Here is a 24,443-nt window from a genome sequence, read left to right as displayed (position 1 = left end):
CTATACAAGAGAGTGACTAATAGCCCAGGAATAGAACATCACCTTGAACAATCCACGAGCACTCTTTCATTTGTAAGAATCACCAGCCCTGATGAAAGATTGCTGGCGAGAGCACTCATATAAAAACATTTGAGGGGATTGACATTTAAGCACAAATCTGCAGAGTGCAGCAAGTTTAACCCCAGTGTTTAACCCCCAATTTGCTGTCTTGCAGACTCACGGGCAGAACAAACACAAACCCTTGGTCTGAAGCCTCGACAGACAGACTCACAGCTAAAATGGCAGAAGAACTTGATATGCGCAATGAGTTGGAAGAAATGCAGCGGCGTGCTGACCAGCTGGCGGATGAGGTAAAACCAATGGCAAACGAGGAGGGTGGAAACACTTGAGGTTCATCTTGCTGTCCACAGGCTACATCCAGAAATGTGCACAGCTGTAGCAAAACATACATCTAGCACCATATCCTGTAGGTCAACAGGCTTAGGATATCCGAACACGAAAAATATCCCAGCATCAAGGGTCCCTCCTTGAAAATGCCCTGCCACCCATCTACCCTTGTTTAAACCAAGGGTTGGTTAGCTCAAGTGGTCCAGCAGATCTCAACTCTCAGGGTATTGGCGGTGGAAAAAATGGAAGTGATACTTGAGTGAGGTAAGGCAGAGTTAGGATCTAAGGGTATGTCTACATTGAAAAGAAAAACCTGCAGCACCGCGACTCAGGGCTCGGGTCAACTGACTCAGGCTTGCAGGGCTAAAAATAGCAGTGTAGACATTTGGCCTTGGGCTGAAGCCCAGGCTTTGAAACCTGGCTGGGGCAGAAGGTCTCAGAGCCCAGGCCCCACCTTTAGATGGGGAAGGAGGGCAAGGCCAGGGCTATCCTCTCCTTATGGGAGCATTCATCACTGCCAACAGTGTTACTGCTAGAGAGTGCTAGCTGCAGAATTCCGGCTACCTCCCAGGCCGGAGTGCCTGGAGAGACGCCGTCTTCCCTCCTTGCACTCCCACGCTGGGATAGCTGTAATCTGGCCATTAGAGAGTGAGGAAAGAAGCACTCAAAGACTTCTATATGAGGCTATTCATGACATTGATACATGCCTGCACACTAGTGATGGAAATGGCATTTGCCAAATCTAACTTGCTTTTCTCCTGTTTTTTTTTTTCCAGTCACTTGAAAGCACCCGTCGTATGCTGCAGCTTGTTGAAGAGGTAAGGACTTATGCTTTACCCTCCCTTCCTTTGTAGATAGAGTATGGGAAAGCCTGACACAAGCAAAGGCCTGAGCCACTTGCCAATATTCACACACCAAGGGCATCTCCATAGGTTTTTGTGACCATCAAAAATGGGGCATTTTCAAAAGGTGTTCCTGGGAATTAGTCTAGACAAGATGTGGTGTAGCCATTGATAAAGTTGATCAAGCAGTTGAAAGACTCAACTGAACTGCAGGATAACTACTATAGTTAATGGGGAACTGTATTATGTCCATATTTTAATTTTGGTTGAATTGAAATATTCAAGATAAAGCAATGAAACGCCCTTTGTACATGACCTCTGGTTGGTCACCGTGGGCCCGATACCCACAGTGGCATCAAGCTGCAGGAAGCCGATAAACTTCACAGAAGTCAATGGGGAGAAATGCAATGGTGTGACTGGCTCCTTATGTATCTGTTCATCCATTTCGGGTCTTTGTAGAGCCCCAGTCACCACAGAATCTAGGCAATGCTTCTTTATCTTCTCTTGGAATGTTGTTAATAGAGAATGTTAGGGTTCATGAAAGATGGCAGATTGAGAATACAGGAGACAGAAGGCCTCTGATCATCCACAGCACTGGGAGTGAGAGTGGAAGTTTGCTCAGTCTACCCTGCTAATATGCCTCAATCCTCACCAGGTGGGGATTTTCTGGGAGGGAAAGGGTAGTTCACTCGGGTGCCAATTCATCCTAATCGTGGTGGAGGGTTTTATAATCTGGGACATTGGATTCATACCACCAATCAGCCATCAGGTCCCCTGGTCACCTGATGTATAATTTCACACAAGGCTGTTAGACTTTGTTTATGGCCCTCAGACATTAATAAGTCATCAATTTTGACATGCTTATTATTGCAGGACACCTTCGACCCCCATGCCTGCTTTGCATCGACAACAGTGGGAGTTCCAAGCAAACACAAAGGGAAAGAAATAGCCTTGAGTCACACGTTTATAAGCTGGCATAAGCTCCAGCCTTCATTTCCTACCCTCATTGAAATCAGTGGTGGTTTGCCTTTGACTTCAGCTCAAATGGAGTTGGGCCTTATATTGTGGAGTCCGACACCTATTGATCAGTAAACACCACAACTGTAATTCTCCGCCCACCTACTTCAGCTCTCTCTCTCGGTTTGTTCCTTCACAATTCAAGAAGGCTTTTCTCTCCCCTATCCTGAAACAACCCCACCGTAACCCATTTACCTGTCCCTCTACCACCTCCTCCCTCCACCACTTCACTCAGTGAACATGCCTTATGCAATCAATCCTTCGCCTTCCTCTTCTCTAGTTCTACCCTTGAGCCTCTCCATTCCTATTGCCAACCTTTCTACTCTACTTAAACGAGCCTTGCAAACACAGAATAACAGACAGGGCCTACCCCAAAGAGCTTAAATAGCCTAGACAACAAAGGGCACAGAGATAGCAAGTGACTTGTCCCAGTCAGTAAGTATCATACCTGTGTCTCTTGAATCCCAATCCAGTGACCTATCCACTGACTATATCTTCCTGCATGTGTGGATTAGCCTATTGTGAATGCCACTGGAATGCAAATATTAAATAACAGTAATTGATCTCCATGGGAAAAAGACTGGGAATATTGAGTTTGCTGATCAGTCCATATAGGAGCCCAGCACTTCATGGGAAGAGCTCAGTAGAACACAGGATCTGGCTTTTATTCGTCTCATAGAGGAGCTTCCCATTCAGTCAAAGAACTTTCTAAATATAGCACTGGTTAGTCTGAAACATCAGGAGAAATCTCTCACAGTGATCTGAGCATCATTTCCATTAAGGTGACTACAGAAGGCGTTTCAGATTTCCTACCACAGTCCAACAGTGGCACTCTGCTTGATACCAGCTGCCAACTAGACATCGAGCCATTGATCACTACCCGTTGAGCCCAACGATCTAGCCAGCTTTCTATCCACCATGAAGTCCATTCATCCAATCAATACATCTTTAACTTGCTGGCAAAAATACTGCGGGAGACTGTATCAAAAGCTTTGCTAAAGTCAAGATATATCACATCCTCCGCTTTCCCCATAATCACAGAGCCAGTTATCTCATCATAGAGGGCTATCAGGTTGGTCAGGCATGACTTGTCGTTGGTGAATCCATGTTGACTGTTCCTGATCACCTTCCTCTTCAAGTGCTTCAAAATGGATTCCTTGAGGACATGCGCCATGATTTTTACGCGGACAGAGGTGAGGCTGACTGGTCTGTAGCTCCCCGGATTCTCCTTCTTCCCTGTTTTAAAGATGGGCACTATATTTGCCTTTTCCCAATCATCTGGGACCTCCCCCGATTGCCTGGATTTTTCAAAGACAATGGCCAATGGCTCTGTAATCACATCAGCCAACTCCCTCAGCACCCTTGGATGCATTGCATCCAGCCCCTTGGACTTGTGCATGTCTAGCTTTTCTAAATAGTCCTTAAACTGTTCTTTCATCACTGAGGGCTGCTCACCTCCTCCCCATACTGTGCTGCCCAGTGCAGTAGTCTGGATGTGCTCACCTTGTCTGTGAAGACTGAGGCAAAAAAAGCATTGAGTACTTCAGTTTTCTCCACATCATCTGTCACTAGGCTGCCACCCCCATTCAGTAAGGGTCCCACACTTTCCCTGACCTTCTGCTTGTTGCTAACATACTTGTAGAAACCCTTCTTGTTGCCCTTCACATCCCTTGCTAGCTGTGATTCCAATTGTGCTTTGGCCTTCCTGATTACACCCCTGCATGCTCAAGAAATATTTTTATACTCCTCCCTAGTTATCTGTCCAAGTTTCCACTTCTCGTAAGCTTCCTTTATGTGTTTAAGCTAACCGAAGATTTCTCTGTTAAGCCAAGCTGGTTGCCTGCCATATTTGCTATTCTTTCTGAACATCAGGATGGTTCATTCCTGTGCCCTCAATAAGGCTTCTTTAAAATACAGTCAGCTCTCCTGGACTCCTTTCCCCCTCATATTAGCCTCCCAGGGGATCCTGTCCATCAGTTTCCTGAGGGAGTCAATTTCTGCTTTTCTATAGTCCTGGGTCTGTATTCTGCTGCTCTCCTTTCTTCCTTTTGTCAGGATCCTGAACTTGACCATCTCATGGTCACTGCTGCCCAGGTTGCCACCCAATTCTACTTCCCCTACCAATTATTCCATGTTTGTAAGGAGCAGGTCAAGAGGAGCACGGCCCCTAGTTGGTTCCTCCAGCAGGTGCACCAGAAAGTTGTCCCCAGCACTCTCCAAAAACTTCCTGGATTGTCTGTGCACTGCTGTATTGCTTTCCCAGCAGATGTACGGGTGATGGAGGTCCCCCATGAGAACCAGGGCCTGTGATCTGGGAACTTCTGTTAGGTGTCTGAAGAAAGCCTCATCTACCTCATCCTGCTGGTCTGGTGGCCTATAGCAGACGCTCACCATAACACCATCCTTGTTGCTCTCACCTCTAAACTTAAACCAAGGACTCTCAACAGGCTTTTCTTATGGAGACATAAGAGCTGCTTTGTAAACCCCAAACCAAATGGGGCTGTTTTCTCATGTTATTATAAGATTTGGTTTTACATTTAAGCTCATTGACATTTCAGAATGGAAACTGTAAAGTATAACTGTTTCATTGGATAATGCTATGATGCCATTTCAAACTGGATGCTTAGTGTAGGGTCACTATTTTAGCTGACTTTCATGTACATTAACATGCCCTCATCTGTAATAGGGAAATGTTTCCCCATGATATCGCTCTTTCATTCTGAATGTTCCTCAGTGGTAGCCTAACAAGCACCACATAAAATAACATTCTGGACAATGTAGGGCCTGATCCATTGCAAGAATCCCTTTGATTTCACTGGGCTTTGGATTGGGCCTCTAGTCAAGAAAGAGTTTTACTTAGTTAATGTATCTCTGTGGAAGCAAGTTATCTGCCCCAAAATGAAGCTGGATCCTAAAGGATTAGATAGCATGCCTTATCGCAATAGACTCAAGGAGCTCAATCTATTTAGCTTAACAAAGAGAAGGTTAAGGGAAGTGACTTGATTACAGCCTAAAAGTACCTACATAGAGAACAAATATTGAATAATGGGCTCCTCAGTCTATCAAGAGGAAGGTCTAACATGATCCAGTGGCTGGAAGCTGAAGCTAGACAAATTCAGACTAGAAATAAGGTGTAAATTTTTTATGATGAGTAATGAACCACTGGAGCAACTTACCAAGGGTCATGATGGATTCTCCACCACTGATTATTTTTACATATTTTTCAAAATTGGACATTTCTCTAAAAGATCTGCCCTAGGAGTTATTTTGGAGAAATTCTCTGGCCTGAGTTACACAGGAGGTCAGACTAGATGATCACAATGGTCCTTCAGGCCTTGGAATCGATGAATTTTCGTGTCAACTGTAAGTGTGCAGGGCCAAATCCTTTGGTGGTGTAAATTGGCATTGCTGCCTTGAAGTCACTGGAGCTATATTGGTTTCTGCCAGCTGAGGATCCAGCCCACAGACTTCAGTAGAACTACATTGACTTATACCAGCTGATGTTCTGGACTATCAGGTGAATTCTAGTAGTGAGAGAATGGATTAATTCCTTTACTCAGACCTGGAAAGACAATACTCTACTGCATAGAGCTACTGCTATCTCGAAAAAGGGTCTGAGGAAATATACTATAATGCATGACTACGAAATACTTTGTTAGCCAGACTTTTGTCTTTAGGGTATTGACACTTCCCTTTAGTGTCTTTGTGAACTGCTAGCGATGTCAGCCTGTCCTGGTAGATAATTGTCTGCATTAATTTATTCAGAATAAAGTCTATAAGCCATATTGATTGAAGTAGAATTCTTTATTTAACTGGGTGTTTATGTCTGCTATAGTATTTGGTCATGATCAAGCATATATTTGTTTTTCAATGTACCTACTGAAACATATGGAAAACATTTCCTGTATTTCTGATTCACTTGCTGATATATTTTCTGGGCTAGATTTCCTCAGTGCCTGGCACCTTATGTTGTCCTCTGCACCTGTGCAAAGGAGAAGTGTGTGTAGACCTCCACTATATCAGAAAAGGTCCTTTTTACAGCCACTTAGCACAGGTGTGAATGTCTGTACAAAGTGCAAAGCAAGGAAGAATCAGGGCCACTCTGTTTCTGAAACGATTGATGGGGCTTTTGAGTAGTTTTACATTGTCCTTCCCAGTTTCATTCCCTCCTTGGGAAATTAAGCCATATAATGATAATACTTAGCAGTTATATACCAATGCATTTCACCTTCAAAGTGCTGTGGAAACTTCAGTGGAAGTCTTTCCATTGACTTCAATGGGCTTTGACTCAGACTGTAATAAAAAACTATTGTTAACATTACAAAAAATAGAGGGTAGTGTATGTCATAGTCACTGACAGGGTCAAATTCTGCTCTTGGTTACACTGATTTCATTGAAGTTATGCCAGGTTTACAATGATCTATCCAAGAGCAGAATTTGACCCATAGAATTTAAAATCATACGCCACTCCAGATTGTACTTTTCTAATCAGGAAATAGATCCAGCAAAACATTTAAGCATGTGCCTCACTTTAAGCAATGGATTGATTCACATGCTTAAAGTTAAGCACACATTTAAATTCTTTGCTGAATGAGCGCCTTTATGAAAAGGCTACTTCATTAGTACTCAGAATGCTGGAGCTTAGTAGTACTGAATAATGGAAGAATAAGAACTTTTTGCTCTTATACATTTTTTGTTTTCTATTCGTTTCTATTCTATTAATGCAATTAATGTCTAACTAATCAGTTACCAGTTCAAATTCAGCTCAAGTGCTTGATGACATAGTTTTTCCATTCAAAAAACTCTAATTGGCTTCCATAGAAGTTCCATTTGTGAAAGGGACTTTGGTCAATACCATCTGATGGCTGTTCGGTGGTTTATGTGAAATGTGTGGGTGGTGTCAGGCCTGTCCTTAGTGGATATATGTCCACATCACAATAAATACTATGGCAATTTGCTCTAATTGGCATCTTGGCATTCCCAGCATAGGCCAAAGACTGTATGGTCATGGAGACTGAACTCCTCATTTCTAGAGTTAGGGTTGAGAAATGTATTGAAGAGATTATCCTTCTGCTGCCTATGATGTACCTGTCTTGTGGCTAAACAAAGGATTGCAGCCTCCAGACCCACCAGTTCAATACCTTACAAAAGCTCTAGAGTCTCTGATTTATTTTTCTGAAGACCAGACATATAAAACGTTCAGGTTTTAATAATGCCATGGCAAAGCATGTTGGTCCAAATGCTCTTCTCAGGTACAATGGGAAAACAAAGGTAGTCCAAGTATTACTGAGAAGAGACAGTTGCATATTTTAACTAGTTAGCCCAGATTTGGAAAACCTGGTTTCATGATACTTCAACAAAAGGAGACCCATGCACATTGTAGTGTCCTGTGTATAGGCTATACCTCTCTGGTCTGAGATACTTCAAGAATCTGATCCTGCATATATCAAGAAACTAAATCTCCTGCGGGATTTTCAACAGCACTCCACACTGGCTGCCCTCTGCTCCTGCTAACGTGAATGCTAGTGTTCGTTCTTCTAAATCAAGGAGGGTTTCACATTTTCACATGAATCCTCAGTTTGCCGAGACTGAGGGCCAGATTTTCAAAGACGCTCATCTGCATTTTGGCACCAAAATCAATGAGCCTGTCTCCAGAAAAGAACCGCAGCCCGCTGGGGACACATTGGCCATTGAGCAGTTACGAAACTCTGGCCAGAGATGTCCGACACTGTCACAGGGTCTGTCCGTGCTGCAAGCCGGAATGTGAGTGCAGCACCTGTCGACCTAGCCAAGCTTGCTTTAATCGAGCTCATTCATGTACCGGCAGCAGCATGGGGCTTCCGCACAGGTTGTATCCAGGACCTTGGGTAATTACTGAAGTGACTAGCCCATACTGAAGCCTGGGCGGCACACCCACAGCATCACACTGGGAGGAGCTGGGTGAAAATCTGGCTCTTCTTTAAGTCCCTGTAAGGGAGCTGAGCTCATTTGAAAATGTGGGCCTAGCCGTTTAGCCTTGTCTGCGGGGTGGACAGCTGAAAACAAATGATAAAAGAATGTTGGGGTATGAGTAGATGATCACCTAGCACCTGATCCAGCTCCCATCTAAACCTGCGGGAACCTTCCTCTTAGTTTCAGTGGGCTTTGCATCAGGCCCAGAATACACACAAATATATCCACTGTGCACGCGTTTAATAAATTCTTGGTTGATCACATCTGTATTAACCCTGTGGCAGCCTGTGGAACAGGCCTCCTTGGTAATAAACACAGACTAAATTCTGCTTGATCAACAGAAACGGCAGCTAAGGTCAGGTAGGCAGAAGAAAGTTGCACTCATTTTCCTCAGTGCAAGGATTTGAACAGATGGACTTGTCACCAAAGGCAAATCATGGAGTCTTTCTCCAGGCACAACTCCCAGGCACGCTACTGGTCTCACCTGAGTAGGTCAGCCCCTGCAGATGGTATTTGGCAAGGATGTTTTTCACTGCATTTGGCATTTCTAAGCCTGGCAGTGACTGGCTTTGCTGAAAACGGACACCACTTGTCACGCCACAAAACAGCGGGCTTTACAGGACAACTGCACGCCCTGGGGGACCAGCATGTGGAGAGGGCCCATGTCAGAGTATAAATGACATCAAGGAGCCAGAGAACAGGGGCATAGGGCAGCAGCAAATGTCCACCTCACTATTGCCTACAAACGGACTTGAAATGAATTGCTGCAGGAAGAAAGGGAGGATGGAGAGGAGGCATAGGGCTAGCCCCTCATCTCTCCAGCCTCACCCCCTCTTGGAGGAAAGGAAAGGGGGAGGGGGAAAAAAAGGCAACTCACAGATATGATGGCCTCCAGCCACCTGCTGGCTACAGTGGAGCTGACAGTTAGGGTCAGCAGGAGAGGTCCTCGCATCGCTTGTGAGGGGCCTGAGTGGAGGGGACGGGCCATTGCCTCTGAACAATCCTTGAGTCTCAGAAACTCAGTCACGTAGCTGAACCAATGCGCTGAATGTGCAGCCAGACTGCGTAGGGCTGCTCAGCACTGAGGGAGGGTGGACCAAGCTGCTGACATCCCAAGAGGCAGCAAGGACATCATTGTGACCAGGAGCTGATAGTGGCAAAAAAGCAGTTGGGAAGAAGTCTCTGTCTGGGGATATTAAATGTTGGTGGACTGAGCCCTTAGGTAGCCTCAGGGAGGGAGGATGGTGGTGTGGCTGAGACACAAAACTAGGAGGTTCTATTCCTAGCAGCTGCCGCGGAGTTCCCGGGCAAGGAATTCAGTCTCCTTATACTGCTGCACAATGGAGGTAATAATCCTTATCTCCCTCACAGCGGTATTGTGATACTCAGTTAATAGATACCGGGAAGGCAGTTAAACTGTGCAGAAAATAGTTGCTTGGGGCCCCTTGCTGGCAGCCCTTATTTCCCGGCAATGTGTCAATATTACCATGTAGGGCCATAAAGAACTTAGTTCCTCTGCTCTTGAACTGCAACAGGCATGAGCATTTTCAGACCCTCAGTTATACGCAATGACTATTATTGCACTGAGCAGAAAGAGTCTAGCCTATCCTTAGTAATTAAAAAAATGCCTTTCAGGTCTATGGTATAGTTTAGTGTTGAAAAACCAACAATATAATTTATCTCCTTCCAAATCAATAACAATAATGGCAAAAGCCGTGTTTGTAAAGGGCACTTTGCCATCTGTACATTTAGCGGGATTTTTAAAAGGGCTCAGCATTGGCCTAACTGTTCCCATGGAAGTCTGGACCCAAAGCCCACTGAGGTTAACAGGAGACTTTCCATTGTCTCCAATAAGATTTGGATCAGCCCCTACATCTGTTAAACCTTTGTACCAAAAAATGATTCATACAGGCAGTCCTCAACTTTACGACATTCGAGTTACGATGAATGGCACGTACGTTTATAAATTGTGATTGTGTTTCGACTTTACAACGCCGGTTTCGACTTTACAACGCTCGATCCGACATTATTCCTGGGAAATTCGAGTGACGACGTTTTTGACTTAAAATGCGATTTTCAGGAACCAACTGCGTCATAAGTCTGAGGACTGCCTGTTTTCATCTTGAGTATTAACCAGCTTTATGAAAGGTTTCCTAATATATAGTGAGGGAGAGTAATATGTCTTGATGGCCTCATACAGTTGCTTCCACCCTCATACTTTACCAGTATTTATTCATGTGCAAGATGTTTTCCTTTGGAATTTCTCTTGGGGAATGAATGCACGTTTGCAACATGTACCTGGCCTCCTGTGGAACCTGAAGATTAATCCTTCTGTTAAGAAAATGGCTGTTGTCTAAAATGTTAATTTCCAAATGCAGCCCTGGAATTTTCCATTTTTTTGTAGTAGCTCTGTACCCTAGTGAGTACAACATGGGTTATGGGGCCATGGAGAATGCTCAGTTTCCATTACTGTATTCATTCACATGAAGGCTTCCAATTATTCAACTAGCCCCTTATGGCCTTGCCATACCTTTCACTGTTTTTCCTTTGTCTTCCTAAATCCCAAATCTAGGGTTAATTGTTCCCTCACTGATCTCTCTCTTTCTCTCTCTCTCTCTCTTCTCATTTTGCTTCCATTACTGGAATGTAGAGTAAAGATGCTGGTATCAGGACTTTGGTTATGTTGGATGAGCAAGGAGGTAAGTTCAAATTGCTTCAGTCAAAAAATAAAAGCACTCTCAGAGAAGTGTATTAATTATGTGCAATTATAAATAATCACTAATGCTCTTAAAACACACTTGTGTGCATTTGTGTCTGAGGTGAGATCTGCCATAGTCTCACTGTCTCTAACCTCTTTCTGTAATAAAGTGATCTACGATAAGCATATGGGGGGACTATTTTGCCTTTGATCTTTGTGTATATGGCACTCATTCATGTAAAGGGACCTGTTCCAACACCCACTGAAGTCAATGAAAATCTTTCAATGGGCTTTGGATCATGCCGTAATATCGCACAAATGCGGGAGAATGTGTCCCTGAATACTTTGTTTAAAATGCAGTACCATTTATGCAGGCGCTGTATGATTTTTCCCTTTCTAGCTATGATTCAAGAGCAGGCAGCAATCCCAAACAACAGAGAAAAATAAAAGAGAGATGCATCAGATGCACTCTTCCATCATTCCCAGGGCAGAACTCTGACTGAAGGCAAAGAGGGTTCTGCATGAAAAGTGATGGCAAAATATAGCTCATTATGATGTACAGTATAGAAGCTTATAGGCTTAAAAGGGAGCTCAGTGTGCGGCTCTGATATGGGCAAAACCAGAGTAGGATGTGTTTAATATAAACATGGGGAAAATGACACTGTTTGCCCATTGTAATCCTGATGACCAGTAAATGGAATGTTTTCAATAAAATTAAGAAGCATCCATTTTGCTGCAGTCCCACAGTAGCAACAAAATGGTATCTCCAAAAAAAAATTCCCTAATGTACTGTTAATTCCTGTGGCCCTATCTCATACCAGCCTCCCCTGTGAGGCTTCGGTACATCTTTGAATAGAACAGAACATGAAACACTAGTGGAGAATGTTTTCTAGACACTTGACAACACTATGCTACAGAAAAAAGCATCCGGAACAATTTTGCATATTAAGGAATGGAGTAGATAACATAACAGCCCTTTTCTTCTGTAATTTTTTTTCTTTTATGATGTTAAAATGAGTGCAACATTATAGTGTAATCTAAACGGAAAGTATTTTTCCCTCCTCGCTTTTTTTTTTAAGAGCAAAACCTCATATATTTGATCAGTGAGTCACCATGAAATTACCGTCTTATTAAGTCTAAAAAGGGAATTTTCAGTTCTGGGTCCCAGGATGTACAGTGCCACTTCTGTGTAACATTGGCAACTCCTGGTAATAAGGCAGTTCTTTCACTGTGGAATTCTGATGCCTGGGGAAGCTGCTCTGTATCACAAACGAATGAAAGGAGGAGCTTCTTGACAGAGCTGTTGCCAGTATTTTTCTTTAAAGCGAAACGTGGGAATGTGCTTATGATATTATGCCAAAGATCACAAGGAAGTGAGAGGTTTGGGACCAGATCCTAATGGATCTGGGACAATTTACGCCGGCTTTGTGGTTGTTGCCTTGTGTCACTTTTTTGCTAACAGTCTAACAAAGGCTTTTAACCCACAATATAAACATTGTTTAAGCTCCTCAGCTAATAAGAGGCTATTTCTGATCATGCCTTCCTTGTGCATCCAAAACTCTCAATTGAAGTCAAAGGGGCTATAGGTGTGACTGTAGCAGGCAGGAGTTGGCACTGCAAATACATGTCTAGAGCCCGATACCACATTCCATGGGCGCTGAAAACACCTCTTGGCACTACTTGCATAAGCAAAACAAGCCGGATTTGGCCCATAACCATTATGTATACCTGCTTGTCAAAGCCACAGTTCAGGCCTTTCATGTTTGCCCTGCAATAGCTGATAAGTAAAGCAGTGTGAAATATCTGAAACCAAAGTGAAAACTTCTGAAACACACCCACTTTTGTGTTTCATTCCAAACTCCAAACTGACTGTACTGGAAAGTGTACTATGGTTCATGGCCTTTTAGAATGAATCTGAGCCTTGTTTTATAGCTTTTTACATCGAAACCAGACAAAACTCATTGGAGTTTCATTTGCTTTGGGGTTTCACTAAGTTCTACTTTAGACACCAGTAAAATCCAGAATAATAAATTACAGAATCATATCCTAGGAAAAACACATTTCAAAGTAAGGGATACGTTCTCCTCTCCCGCCATGCACAGAGCTCCTGCCAACATTCATAATGGGAGTGTCAGGAATGAATCAAAGAGAGAATACTTCCTAAGCCTGTTTTCTTTTAGTACAGAATTCACGCCTCTGTATCGGGCAGCACAAAGTCTATGCACCATTTAAGTCCAATTTCAGCCCAATTTTGAGGGCTTGAGTGGAACTTAAGTGGTTCATAAGCCATATGTAGAGTTTCACCCTTAAAGCATTAGATAAATCATTTTTTCACATATGATTTTTATTGGAATCAAGTTTGCGCAGCTTTAACTTTTCATGAATAATACCAGCAAAGAGACTTTGAGGTCTCAGAAATCAAAGATTAGCTGTGTCAAAACAGATACAGTATCTGCATAAGTAACATGTATCCTCTATGATGCATAGAAACGAACTGCACTTTTAAAATAATTCAATAAGCACAAATATCGTGAGTGAAAGCCTGTAAATATCCAAGTGAGTCTATCCTTGCAATTCTCATTCCAGTCAATCGAGACCTTACTGCAGTGCTCAAACATCCACAGACGGGTTAGGAAATTTACAGATGCTCTTTCTCTCTCCATGAATGGATCTTAAATGTTCAAGTGCAGTTCATTAAAGTTGTGCCACACATGAGAGCACAGACTAGAATCAGGCTGGGAATTTCAAAATGGTTTAGGGGAATTAGGAGCCTACCTCGCATTACATTTCAATAGGGTTTTGGTGCCTAACAACCTTCGGGGCCCTTGAAAACCTCAACCTGTGTCCATAAGGCCTTATCTGAAAAGCTCAATGGGATTTTTCCACTGACTCTGCTAACTGCTAAAGCAGCATGTTATAATCTAACTGCTATTTTCCATTCGCCATATTTTTGTCTCTTGAAAATTCTTTGTTCTCGGACCTCTGTCATTTAGGGTCAGATCCTGAAAAGCCTTGTACATACAAGCAGTCCTTAGTCATGTGTGTAGTCCCATTGGCTGCTCACTTGAGCAAGGATTGCATACATAAGGGTTGCAGGATTGGGCCATTTGACCACTTTATAATCCAGGAATCTCAGTACTAAATTCCCATTGAACATACATGGACATTGTATGATCAGGTATGTAGCCAGTCAACACAACTGGAAAGACTCAGACAACATAAAAGCTTCCTTAAAATGGTTATGGTCGTGTTTTAAGTGCTTCAGTAAATTACTCTGTTAATTTTCGATTACAGCTTTCTCAAGTAAAACAGACTGGTCATGTTGCAAACCAAATATTGTAATTATGGCACTATGTTAAATGCATTTTCATTATGTCTGTGTCATTTTTAGCAGTGTGTCATTCTAATAATAATTGCTGCAACTTGTTTTTTAAATTGTGATATACTTATTATGTGTAATTGGGCAAAATATACCTAGGATGGCTTTTCAAACTCTACAGTTACTGCAGTGTGGGTAACTCATGGATGTCTCAGCAGATTATCAGATGAATGAAAGCATTCGTTAACACAGCTGTGTGATCTTTTTTCAGCTGACCTGATGGCATAAATTACTTAAGATTATTAGGTGCCATCTAGACAAAGAACATTACATTGATCTTTCCAATGGGTGGCTAACAGCATAGCTAATCTTTCCAACCACTCAACCCCCTTTGGGTTTTTCTGTTTGTAGGTTTTCTAGACAACGTGTTTGCTTTGATGTTGTAGACACCTTACTAGAGACATTCTTCTGAGCCAACTTCAGTTTCAATAGCACAGAGCAGAACTCACTTTCTGGCACCTGTAAGCAAATGTCTTTGAGATCATCACTACAGAGGAAAGAGGCCAATGCATCTTTTTAATAGTAGGTATTTAGATGGTTTTCTGGGTAAAAACCAGTTTGGCTAGCTCCTCTTGGCTGGAAGAGTTCAGTCTAGTCTGCAGGCCAGGAGGCTGCATAGCACATTGTATCGCCGCAGCCAGCTGCTGCCAGGCGGGCCATCACTATGCCCTTTGTTATAATAGGTCCCCCAGGGAATGTGACTGCCGTAAGAACTAGGGGCCTGGTCCAATGCCCACTGAAGTCAGCAAAATCTTTCCAATGATCTGAAAGGCCTTTAGATCGGCCCTAATAGATTCAAAGAGATACTTGGTACCCAAAACTCCTGAGGGGCCAGACATTCTCTCCAAAGCCATTGGGATTCGCTTCAGTAAGGAATAAGTAGAAACTGCCCCTCCCCAGGAGAAATCCACTGAAAGATGCTTAAAGGGAGAGGAGGTTCCCTTTCTGGAGATTTCTTTCCAGTCATTCCTCCCCTCTATGGAATATGCTGCAGGCCCCATCCACAAGCTCTAAGGATCCTTAAAGGTCCCTCACCCACCCACACAGCTGCCCCATGGTTTAACTGCAGCTCTGGGTCTCCAGCAGCCCACGCACCTTGGCTGTGTGACTCCAATGGAGCTGCTTGACAGAGCTCCCACCACCAGCACTTGCTTCGTCCACCCCTTAAAGGGGCATGCCCAGTGTGAGAGGAGAGGGGTGGGATATAACATGGCCTGAGATTACATCATCTTCTTCCCTGAGCTCCAAAGGGTTCCTGGGGAATGATGCACATTCTGCTCCTTCCCCCACTCCCCCACCCTGCCCACTCTCCCCTCGCAGGTCCAGGTGCATTCTGCAGGGTATGGGGGGACAGCAGACACTGCAGTAAAGGTGAATGGACCTCCTTTTGCATATATTGAGATTTCTGCATGTAGGGTTCCCTCTGTGCATAGGCCTAGGTGAGGTGACAACCTCAGAGTTTGGCCCATTGACTTCAGTGAAGATTGCAGACTCTCCGTGCTTCCCAGGGTCAAGCCACAGGTTACTACATTGTTTTGCTCATGTTGTAGATCTTACCAAGGAAAAAGCAGAGGAAATGCACTCTTGTGTTCTCCTTTTAGGGTGTTAAATACATACTTAATATGTTTCTTAAGATTTTGTTTTTACAAACCAAACTCCATCAGAAAGTACAAAATTACATCTGCAATCAATGGGAGTTAGGCACCTGAATACTGCTGAGGAGATGGGCTGAAGTGATTAAGCAGCCTAAGACCTATTTTCAGAAGTAACTTATGGGCAGGCATTTAGGCAGATAGGCGGCTAGTAAGATTTTCAAAAGCACCTAGGTACCTAAGTCCCCTGGGTCATGACTCATGAGTAAGCTGCCATGGTGCTTTAGAAAATCCCTCTAGGCACCTGTCTGAATATAGAGGTACCCAAAATACCTTTTAAAAACCTGGCCCTAAATCACGTGAAAATGGGACTCAGGTTATTAAGTCACTTAAGTGCTTTTGAAAATATTCCCTATGCAGCCCAAGCCAGATCCCCCAACCCACAAATGGAAGCTTCCTTATTTGTCAAATCATTAAAATATTGTATATAAGCCTTAAACTCCAAATCTGTGGTGCAATAATGGATTGTTTGTGCAATGACAATAGCTGTCATTCGTTAACTGTTTCTCCAACAGATGCTAACTTTAAAAATATGTTAAAATGCAGCTGTATTTATAGGGCGATTGTTCAAAACTAGTTTGATATCACTCCTCACAATTTAAGCTGACAGTGCACGATGGGGCTATGAAGTGAAGAGAGTGCCTTTTCTCACCCAGGAGCACCACACTTGGATAGCATCCTCAGACAGGGCTAGCTCAGCCCTACCATCCTTGACGATGGGTGCGGTGATACACTTGCATGGTATGCTGCAGAGGGAAATAGCAGGCTTGGTTCTGCATCTGCTGAAGCCAAGGAAAGTTTTCCCATTTACTTCAGCGAAAGCAGGATGTACCATTCAGGAGGAAGGCCTGGGTTTCAGACACAAAGGTTTCACCTGAGACAAGACAGATGAAGCTTACGTCTCTCATTTGTCAGCCACTAGGAAGGCACTGCCCCGGTAAAGGAAGCCATGCCTTCTCTGCCACTGCAGCCATAAACACACAGCCAGCAGAGCCCTTGTACCAAGTGTACAGGTTAATCAACCCAACTACATAATGCAAACGTCGGACACAAGCATCGGCCTCTGTGAAAAGCTCTCTTCCTACTCCCTGGATAAGCTCACCCACATGAACTCCATGAGGCAAAAAAATCTACATCAGAGCAGATGGCTTTAGCTGCTCTACCATGCCTGACTGTGTTTGGCCCTATCAGACATGGTGAGAATACATATGCTGCCACCACCTGGAAAACAGATCCTTGCTCCTCCTGCATGGTGAAAGCTAGCAAAGAACAAATCTGCACAGCAGCAACCAGGACTTAACAACCCTTTAGAGAAGAGAACCCGTTAACCCCATTGAAAAATGCCATGGGCTGACCAGACCTCAAAAACCCAGTCCTTGATGCAAACCACCTATCCTCTCCCATTTCTAGGCAAAATTGCTGAGAGAGCAGTGACAACCAAGCTCCAATAACCTGTGACATCTGTCACTGCCTTGGATACATCACAACTGGGCTTCAGACCAGGTCACAGCATGGAGACAGCCCTAGCAGCATTACTGGATGACCTCCACATGGCAATGGACAGAGATCATATCTCAGTGCTCCTACTACGTGCCTTCCTTACAGCTTTCATCACAGCTGAGTAAAAGGAACTGCTGGCCCACTTTCAGGGCAGAGCTGGAGAAGGTGTTGACATAACTACAGAGGCTCCAATCAGTCATCTCCAACAAGACAGAATGGTGACAACTCCACCTGAGGAGTCTGACAGGGATCTACCTTGTCCCCATCCCCTTCAGTACCTACATGAGACTACTTGGAGTGGCAGTGAGATGCCCGAATTCTGCAGCTGACAGCACTCCAGTCACACCCAGCTGTAGTTCATTTTCCACAGATGGCATCAATGCTGTCACAGAGTCGTCAACAGTTGGAAGAAGAACAACTGGCTCAAATTACCCCTTGGCAAGACACAATGGTGCTGGCCAGGATCGGGGAAGTGCTTTGAAGAACTAGCCATGACCCTGGCTTCCCTCCCTTCTGCACCACATTGGTCACTGTGGGGCAAACCTCAAGGATCCTGTGGATTCATCCATGACACTTACTGACCAGACCGTGGCAGTGTCGAGAGCTGCCCTCTCTTCCACTTATTAGGAGACTGCACCCTTGTCTCTCAGATAAGGCTCTGGCCATGGTGATCTGTGTGCTCATCATCTCCAGACTGGATTGCTGGAATTCCTATCATTTATAGCCATTTGAGATGGAGAGTCTGTTACACTAAATCATGTGGAAAAAGACCCTTTGCTAGTGCAAATTGTCACAGCCTCTGCCCCAGCTGATTTAGTACAATAGAGAGAACATTAGATTAGGGGAAGCCAGTTAAATATATGTGACATTAACCTTTTGTTAGCCATCAGATGTTGTATCAATTAAAAAAAAAAACAGTCTGGGCCAGATTCTGATTTCTGTTATACCAACGTGATCCACAATAACCCCACTTCACTTTTATTCCACTGTAATGGTGATCCGGATCAAGAGTCTGTTTATCAGTCTTGCCTGGGGGCCCGACCTTCAGCTTGTGTAAATTGGCATTGCTCCATTGAAGCCTCGGGAGTTATGCTGATTTAATTCAGCTAAGAATCTGGCCTACAGGGTTTAAATTAAACAAGCAGTTTTAGAAGGAGCAACCAGATGTCTAGACTGATGGGCTACTAGTGCAATACAGGCTTTTCGGACTGATGAGGTTTCCCTTAATGGAAGATAGGTTGCCTGAGCATCCCCTTGTTCCTCAGCAATAGCATAAGCTCTGATGAAGGCTGCCATCAAGTGAAATCACAAACAGCAGCACACTCACAAATACAGAAGTATGATAAATTAAAGCAGAGCTGAGGTGAGAAGTATAATTTAAAGATAAAGCCTTGAGCCATGTAAAATACACCCTCCAATTAAGCCTTGCCTAACCTGGACATTATGGGGAACATCACAAGGAATCTATTGGGAGTAAAAGTTCAAAGGCCCCATCCTACTCTTGACTTCAGAGGGTGTTTGCCTGCATGAGGATCATTCTCAAGGTCCATCATTCATATCTGATCTGTGATTGACCCTTGCTGCCTTACCCCAGTGGTTTCTACTGGTCAGATTATGTTGAGAACATATATGCAGGTATCCTGTGAAAAGTAACTGTAAAAATGGCACCGCAAGGTTCTGTAGGGATTGCCTCTCTCAACATTTTCAAGTAAAAAGATGGGTCTTCTAACTGACCCCCGTCTGGCATCAGCAAGTCCAGTTGTTTCATCAAAACCAGTAATAAGTAACACATTACTGGGACTTAGCTAGCGATTCTCGTCAAGATGCATGAGTCAGAATAGAATCCAGCTCAAACTCACACAGCTGCAAGGGCTGTTTCCAAGCTAAAGAGTGTTAGCCAAATAGTCAGCAGCAGCAGCAGGGAGGACTTTGAATACCCAGGGAGCAGAACAGGTGAGCAGAAATGCCATTTTTACATCACATGGTCACTTTTCAGACCAAAGTGCCACTTTAAGACAGAACTGATGATCAAGTAAGATAGTTAAGTTCAGTATGTGAGGAGTCTAATGATAATTGTCAGGTCAAAGCTTCTGTTAAGCCTCAACATCAAAATTATATTGTTTCTCAAAGCAAAACACCCATTTTATTTTTGGTTCTTCATTCAACAATTTTATTTGACAAAGCAGGTGAAATATGTTGCTCAGGTTTTCACATCAATGTTTAACTCTTGAACCCTCTGAAGTGTATTCCTTCTAAAGAACACTGTCAGGTAATTTAGGCCCCAAAATGTGGGGTTTAATTAAGGTTCAGACAGTTTCCTGCACTGCTGGGAACCCAAACACATGAACATACTGATAGGGGATGAGACCAAGAAAAGTGAAACCAACATAGAGCCTGTTGACACACCCACTTTCACTTTCAAATTAAAAACACTTAAATAGTGTAAATACTGAATGGTAAATTCAATGTTTAGAATTCTTTCAGCTTAAATAATTGGGGCTGAGATTTTCAAAGCCCCTCATGAGTAAAATGCCCAACTCCTGTTAAAATTAATTGAAATACATTAAGTTAATTGTAATGGGAAATGGGCATCCAAATACCCTACGAAGCTTTGAAAACCTTAATCTCAAAGTGTTATCAGAAACCCAAGGAGGAAATGAGGTCTGCTCTTCTTCCCGCTGAAGCCAATAGAAGATTTCCACTGACTTCAGTGGAAGCATGACTGGGCTCTTGTTTCTAAAATATATTATTTGTATGTTGACATGGTCCATATAACTTCAGGCATCACATTGCACTTCTATTGCACTTTTGTGTTCTCTAGTCCTTTTTTCCCCTCAGATCTAACACACGGAAATGTCTGGATGTATTTTCTCTATCCAGTGCAGGAAGCGTGAGTTTAACCAGTTTAACCATGGTTAATCATTCCTTATTTGTGTACAACCAGGATTGCTTCGATTGACTAAAAGTTTTAAAGGACTAAAATAGCACCCTAAGCAATTTTTGTCCGACACATGATACTTCTTTCCCTTTAAAACAAAACTAAAGGCCAGAACCTCAGCTGGTGCAAAATGGTATAGCTCTGTTGAAGTCAAAGTTAGGATCCAGGATCTCAATGGAGTTATGACTATTTGCAGCACCTAAAGACCTGGGCCTAGGATTTTAGTTTCTGCATATTGCTGCTTTGGACCTTTAGTTTCAGTGAAGAAATTACGATGTGAAATTATTCTCAGCTGCAGAGTCACCAAGCAAAAGGTGCAGCAAATTCAGCCCAAGTGTCAACAAAAATTCCACTGATGTCAGTGAAGCAGCACATCACATCTGTATAAACCGCGTTATTGGGCTGGATACTTTGCTCACTAGTTCTAATGCAAATCTGGAGTGACTCCATTAAAATAAATGGAATTATAGTGGCATAACAAATTGTTGTGAACTTCATTGAGGGGCCTAATACAAAGCCCACTGAAGTCAACTGGAATCTTTCCATTATCTTCAATGAGCATTGGTCCAGGTCTCTAGATATGCCTAACTCCCTTGACCCCAGTGACATTACCACTGACTTACAACAGAATCCCAGAGAGAAGAATTTTCTGATTAGAAATGGACCAGAACCAAGTTTCTGGATCTCAACTCTCCCAGTCTCTGCAAAAATGTGTACCTGGACATAGGTCTTAACTTGACAGCTCATACCCACCCCTAACTTCATTACTAACTGTTCCATCACTTACTCACCCACAAGTCAAACCAGTTACATTGTCAATCATCTAATTCAAAGGCATTTGTAAGTGTAAGTAACTAAGGTATTGTCCATTGAATGAGATGCTATCCTTTATGAATGCGCATAAATGCAAGATGATAACCCTATCTCTTTCTTTCTCTTGGATGTCATTGGTGTCTTAGTAAGTGGATGTACTGTATTATGTTTCTGGACTTTCAGGATTATGATCGTGTTTTCTTTCTACATCATTACATCTTGTTTAATATATTTCAAACATCTCTCTCTTTTTTTTTTTTGCTTTGTTTTGCTTTACTCTACTCATGTTAGTAAAAGGCATCATACTTCAGCATCTAGCTTGGCATACATCCCAGCAGCAATGCATCAGCCCAGATTAATGCATTGTAATATTGCTATTAATTCAGTTTCCCATGGTCATTTTTCATGTTCTGTTGAAGACAAACAAACAAGCAACAAAAATACAATTCATTCCATGCTGTCATCCCTTTGTCCTGACCAGAACAACTCGATCGTGTTGAAGAAGGCATGAACCATATCAACCAAGACATGAAGGAGGCTGAGAAAAATTTAAAAGATTTAGGGAAATGCTGTGGCCTTTTCATATGTCCTTGTAACAAGTAGGTACTGGGTACCGGCTCTGCTATGTGATGTCCAGTTTTTTGTCACAGTGAATGTCTGAAGTTTTTTGTCTTTTTTTTCTTTGTCCTTTTCCATCTGCTTCATTCTGTGGGGATAAAATACTTGTGTTTAATCAGAACAACTGGAACGCATCGAAGAGGGAATGGACCAAATCAATAAGGACATGAAAGAAGCAGAAAAGAATTTGACGGACCTAGGAAAATTCTGTGGTCTTTGTGTCTGTCCATGTAACAAGTAGGTGCTGCCTGCCTGCCTGAATCTTTTTGAGCACTCAAGGCCGATCTTGAAAGCCTTGTGACGCTCATCCTTGCTAGGCACATGGACAGGATGAGCATGTGGCATGCAGATAGAACGATTCTGGTTCCAATGCATTCATCTCATAGTGTAGACAATTCAGTGGGAATTACTGTAGATACATTAAAATCAGGCATACTGCAATGAAAGCTTTACTGTAAAAACCTTTTAATGATAAACGTTTCAACATTTTACAGAACGTGTACTCCGTGGGACTACTACCTAGTTGACAAAAATCATGGTAACATCAGGGCTGTTTTTTTCTGGAGACCCTAAATTTTAAAACACATGTTGTCATGATCAGGCTTAATTAAGTTTTTAAGACTCATAGCTCAAACATGCAGAAGAGGTCATTTGGGACACATATCTCGAACAGTTATGGAAGAGAAATCACTATCTTCTCATTGCTCGGCAGATATCTCCCTTGACATGATATTGAAAGAGACATGATGTTTTGCAATTTGATCCCAACCTACAGTATTTACCATCTTGTTGTAAAGAATCAAATTTTAGTGGTCGTGCCAAATTTCTTTCCGTTGGGTAGAGTGTACACTAAGCGGAAATGTTGAAATGTGTCTAGTTCGCTTGCATGCCATCACACTCAAATGAAACTCTTATCCAAGTACAACGAAGCTTGTTTCAAATGCAGCAGAAAAATATGATATGTGGTTGTGGGGGTAAGGAAGTGAGGAAATACACTGGAAAGACCAGATTTCTCAATGGATAAAAGACCTAGCATGCAGTCAGGCAATTTGAAGGTTATTGAGAATAGAGGGTTATGGAGAATACATTTATAATTAACCAACCCAAAGATTTCACTGAGAGTGGGGTTATTATACCATGTTACAGTCTTTTGGGGGGCACAGCTGCTTGATTTAGTTCACAACTGGGGTCTTATCATACTGCTATTCTTACTGAGGCAAAACTGGTCAAAAGTCTCCTAGAATTCCCTGGGAATTTTCCCTGAGTAAGAACAGCAGGATTGGCATTTGTCTCTTAGCAATCACCGTTTCTTTTAAAGTTAATTTCTTGAGAGGAAATGTAATACTGGTATTTGTTTGGGAGAGGGGAACGGGACATAAAAGCAGTGGTTGAGCTTTAAAAGTCAATTTTCTTACTCTGATTTGCTGCATTAAGGTATAAATACCCTCTCCGGGGTTGCCCCAGAGTGTGTCTAACCCTGCCTGGGTGCACAAGGTGGTGTTGGGGAGAGAACTCAAGGAGACACATACACATGCATATGCCCTATGCAGGGGCTACCTGCCACCTGTACTCTAGCACTGGTGTGGAGTCTTGGTTCTAGCTCTGCAGTGGGGTGTGGAGCTGCAGGGAAGGAGCATATGCTGTTTCCTTTCACGGGGTAGATCAGCAGTCACATTTTCCCAGCTCTCCTGGAGTCATCGCACCCGAGATAGGAACAATGCCTCTGGAACTTCCTCTTGGGGAGGGAATCTTCTGCAAACCCTATGCCACAAGGGAGCCCTTTGAATACAGAAAATCCCATGGGATATTACAGTAAATCTTGACTTTTTGAGTGTACGAACGGTTGGGAAAGCCATTAAAAACTGAAGGCCAGATCATCAGCTGGTGTGAGTCCGCTGAGCTCCATTGGAGCTGTATCAGTTTACACTGCCTGAGAATTTGGCCCTCAAATATTTACCACTTCAGGGTGATGGCAGTACCATGGACTCTCCTGAGTGCATAGCGAAAGGGTCCCACAGGTTTTTGGGGTGGTACATGTTAGTTTTTAAAGGTGTCACTCTGTTACTAATTGAGATTACTGTTTCAAAGTAACACATGGACCCAGACCTGCAGCCATAACACGAGTGGCCCAGTAAGCAAGTGATACTACCATTCAGTGGGGGTACTCACCTTTTAAGGCTGCAGAATTGGGCTCATATTGCTTTTAGAGGCAGTTCTCCCAGACATCAAGCCAGGAATCAACTGCTTTAGAAAGGGTGACGGGTCTTAGAAGTGACGTTCGGCGGGAAGAAAAATCCATCAGGGCCTAAATACCAACACTACTACAACATGTTCCCACAATTCCTTTTCCTGGGTAGCCATATACGAGGAGACACTTTCACATCTAATAGTTCCCTGCTACACGGAAATAACATTAAATGAACCATGTGTTCTAATTTAGGGCCCATTCCCCCATTCCTTTAGCAGCCAGAGTTCTCATTGGGTGAAACCTTGGCCCCATTGAAGTCAATGTTAAAACTTCCATTGGCCGCAATAGGGCCAGGATTTCACCCATTGATTTTGGGTGGGAGGTTGGCATGCACAAAAAGAGTGGGAACAGGCTCTGGGTGGGATATAAGAACTCACTGGAGATATCTAACTCTCTGCA

General features: G+C 43.1%; 1 protein-coding gene across 2 annotated transcripts in view; it reads left to right on the top strand.

Annotated features, from left to right (window-relative positions):
- SNAP25 (synaptosome associated protein 25) overlaps positions 1-24,443 on the top strand; it is a 92,534-nt gene that overhangs the window by 55,274 nt on the left and 12,817 nt on the right. Inside the window, exons 2-5 of one of the 2 annotated variants that reach the window (XM_084624670.1) lie at positions 215-350; positions 1,164-1,205; positions 10,849-10,897; positions 21,660-21,777. In XM_084624670.1, coding sequence (XP_084480796.1) covers positions 279-350; positions 1,164-1,205; positions 10,849-10,897; positions 21,660-21,777 — 281 coding nt within the window. In that variant the 5' untranslated portion in view covers positions 215-278. Of the gene's footprint in view, positions 1-214; positions 351-1,163; positions 1,206-10,848; positions 10,898-21,659; positions 21,778-21,915; positions 22,034-24,443 lie in introns of both variants that reach the window. The other variant, XM_084624669.1, reaches the window with a different exon arrangement.

The sequence above is a fragment of the Lepidochelys olivacea genome (genome assembly GCF_965140295.1).
Source record: "Lepidochelys olivacea isolate rLepOli2 genome assembly, chromosome: 3".
Lineage (NCBI taxonomy): Eukaryota > Metazoa > Chordata > Testudines > Cheloniidae > Lepidochelys > Lepidochelys olivacea.
The sequence above is the reverse complement of the archived record's forward strand: the minus strand, read 5'-3'. Positions and strand labels throughout refer to the sequence as shown.